The sequence below is a fragment of the Charadrius vociferus genome, unplaced genomic scaffold (genome assembly GCF_000708025.1).
Source record: "Charadrius vociferus isolate BGI_N301 unplaced genomic scaffold, ASM70802v2 scaffold828, whole genome shotgun sequence".
NCBI classification, from domain to species: domain Eukaryota; kingdom Metazoa; phylum Chordata; class Aves; order Charadriiformes; family Charadriidae; genus Charadrius; species Charadrius vociferus.
Window position 1 is genome coordinate 190219 of NW_009649708.1, and position 3372 is coordinate 193590.

At 56.6% G+C, this 3372-nt stretch overlaps 1 protein-coding gene across 1 annotated transcript in view; it reads left to right on the plus strand.

Annotated features, from left to right (window-relative positions):
- The first annotated feature begins 316 nt into the window (after window positions 1–316).
- The window catches only part of LOC104291448 (histidine--tRNA ligase, cytoplasmic-like), a 7239-nt gene continuing 4183 nt past the window's right edge, over window positions 317–3372 (plus strand). Inside the window, exons 1-5 of the mRNA XM_009890682.1 lie at window positions 317–475; window positions 2143–2268; window positions 2436–2543; window positions 2721–2819; window positions 3151–3321. Of these exons, the coding sequence (XP_009888984.1) occupies window positions 317–475; window positions 2143–2268; window positions 2436–2543; window positions 2721–2819; window positions 3151–3321 (663 nt within the window). The remainder of the gene's footprint in view (window positions 476–2142; window positions 2269–2435; window positions 2544–2720; window positions 2820–3150; window positions 3322–3372) is intronic.

Consider the following 3372-nt stretch of genomic DNA (forward strand, 5'->3'; position numbering starts at 1 on the left):
GTGGCGGCCTGTGGGACCTGCTTCCGTTCCCCTGTGGGGCTGTGGGAGGCTGTGGGGTCCCTCCTCCTACGGGACTGGGGAGCACCCCCTTTCCTTGGGGGCAGAGCTGGGGGATCCCCCCAAGTGGGACATGGCGGGGGGGGATGGGACGGGACAGCCATGACAGTCCCTCATGGGTCCCCATTGTGTGGGGTGGACAGGGCTGTGGACCACCCCCCTTCTGCCCCAGATCAGAGGGGGTTGGAGGGAGGGATGTGTGACATGTCCTCTCCTATTGTCTGCTCAAGTTGTGGGGCTCTGTGTGGCGGGGGCCTCCATGCTCTGTCCCTGTGCCCCGGAGCTGCCCTGGTCCTTTGCCAGCCCCCTCGTCTATCCACAGGAGACACTGATGGGGAAGTACGGGGAGGAGGCGAAGCTCATCTACGAGCTGCAGGACCAGGGAGGGGAGCTGCTGGCCCTGCGCTATGACCTGACTGTATCCTGCGCTCCCCACTGCCACTCTCGTCCCAGGGATGGTTGCACACTGAGGTCGCTGTCACCTCTGCTTTGTTGGGTTGTCCTTCATAGAATTACAGAGTGGTTTGGCTTGGAAGAGGCTGTTAAAGGCCATCTAGTCCAATGCCCCTGCTGTGGGCAGGGACATTTTCCACTAGATCGGGTTGCTCAGAGCCCCATCCAACCTGGCCTGGAATGTCTCCAGGGATGGGGCAGCCACCACCTCTCTGGGCAACCTGGCTGTCTCACCACCCTCACCATAAAAAATGTCTTCCTTATATCTAGTCTAAATACACCCTCCTTTAATTTAAAGCCATCACCCCTTGTCCTCTCGCAACAGGCCCTGCCAAAAAGTCTGTCCCCATCTTTCTTGTAAGCCCCGTTTAAGTACTGAAATGCCACAATAAGATCTCCCTGGAGCCTTCTCTTCTCCAGGCTGAACCCCTCCAACCCTCTCAGCCTGTCCTCCCAGCAGAGGGGCTCCAGCCCTCCCAGCATCTCCAGGGCCTCCTCTGGCCCCGCTCCAACAGCTCTGTGTCCTTCTGCTGTTGGGACCCCCCGAGCTGGAGGCAGCACTGCAGGGGGGTCTCCCCAGAGCACAGCAGAGGGGCAGAATCCCTTCCCTTGCCCTGCTGGCCACGCTGCTGGGGATGCAGCCCAGGATGCTGGTGGCTTTCTGGGCTGCCAGTGCACACTGCTGCCTTGTGGCCAGTTTTTCACCGCCCTCAGCACCCCCAAGTCCTCTCCATCCCTTCATCCCCCAGCCTGTATTGATGCCCGCGATTGCCCCAACCCAGGTGCAGAACCCTGCACTTGGCCTTGTTGAACCTCATGAGGTTCACACAGGCCCGTTCCTCGACCTTCTCCCAGTCCCTCTTAATGGTATCCCGTCCCTCAGGTGTGTCAACCACCCCATTCAGCTTGGTGTCATCTACAAACTCACTGAGGGTGCCCTCAATCCCACTGCTTATGTCATTGATGAAGATACCGAACCATATTGTCCTGCTCTGCCTGCAGATCCTATTGGGGTGATGGAAGCCCTCTTCCTGCTAAGCGGTGGTTGCCACCACTGTCCTTGGCATGATCCCACCTCAAACCACCCCACATCCAGTCCATGATCTGCTGCAAAGTGGCCCTTTCTCCTGTGGATGTGCACCAGTATGGTCCGCTGTACTGGTTTTACCTCCTCCCAGTTACAGTCCTCACCTTTGTGTGCTCCTGTCCTGCCCATCCCACCTTTCCAGGGTTTTGGTAGCTCTTCTGAGAGGGCAGCGGTGTTTGCTGTGGGTACAAAGCAGGTGTCCATCCCAGGCCTTCTCCACCTCCACATCTCACCAAAAAACTCTCCACTTTGATGTCTGTATGACTGTGGAATTCTCTGTGCTTGCACCTTAAGAGGGTGAGATGACGTAGCAAAGGTCTGTGTTTGAGAGTTTGAGATGTGGTTCAGAAGAAGGAGATGGAGTTGTCCTGGTGTTGGAAGACCTCAGCATGGTTTATCATACTCATCAGCCTTGGTTGATGATCTCCCTAGAGCTGCTCCTCGGGGAGCAGCTGGCAAAGCAAGGGGATGGGGTGCTTTGAGGTTCACCTTTCCGCAGCTCAGGTCATCTCCACGTTCCTGTCCTTAACTCCTTGGCCCCCCAGGTGCCCTTCGCTCGCTATTTGGCGATGAACAAGATCACCAACATTAAGCGGTACCACATCGCTAAGGTCTACAGGCGGGACAACCCGGCCATGACAAGGGGCCGCTACAGGGAGTTCTACCAGTGCGTGAGTGTTGTGGCAGCTGCTGTGCGAGGGCATGAAACCACGTGGGGGACTGGTGTGGGTTTTACCAGCTGGGTTGCCTTTAGCTGCCGCGGGGCCATGTGGGGTGCCTGGCGGAGCTGAAGCACCTCAACTGTGCCAGGAGCCTCTGCTGCTTCTTCTGCCCTCAGGATTTTGACATCGCCGGGCAATTTGACCCAATGATTCCCGATGCCGAGTGCCTGAAGATTGTGCATGAGATCCTGAGTGACCTGCAGCTCGGAGACTTTCTTATTAAGGTGAGATCAGACCCAAGGGGTTTTCACACCTTGGCATCTTCCCTTCCCGTGGGATCAAGGTGCTGGTGAGTAGGCACAAAGAAGCGCCAATAGCTGCAGCTTCCTGCACCCCTGGGCCAAGAAGAAATGGCGATGAGGAGATCTAACCTGTGCTAAATGAGCCTCTCTCACCTCCAGGTCAATGACCGACGGATTTTGAATGGTGTGTTTGCTGTCTGCGGCATCCCAGAGAGCAAGTTCATAACTACATGCTCTACCATAGACAAGCTGGACAAGGTAAGCGTTGTGTTCCTGGGGAGATTGCTTCTGGTCTGGGGGGATGTCGATGTCTCAGGCTGGGCAGTGTTGTGGCTGTTCTCATCATAAAGAGGTTCACAGCAGCTAAGCTGTTGGTGTTTGTAAAGGATTTGTTGAGCTCTTGCGCATGGTTAAGAATAAAGCCTCGCATTTCCAGTGGTTTCTGTTAACAATTCCCGTGAGAGAGGCGCAAATCATTAGTGAGATTGCTGATTGCTGTCATCCTGCGTATTGTGAGTACATGGCCTGGTGGAGACAGTGGGTGATGAGAGTGTTCTGCCGCAGCAGAGGTTCTCGTTTCCCCTCACAGCTGCCATGGGAAGAAGTGAAGAATGAGATGGTAGGAGAGGAGGGGCTCTCTCCCGAGGCTGCAGATCGCATTGGGGAGTACGTCCAGCTTCATGGTGAGCACTGTGGGGTCGAGCCCTTGGCCTCATTCCTCCAGGCCGGGCAGGCAGGGCCAGTGACACAGGGGTGCAAGGTGCACACACAGCTGGCCGGGCCCTTTGTCGCGGCTGCTGCTGCACTGGCA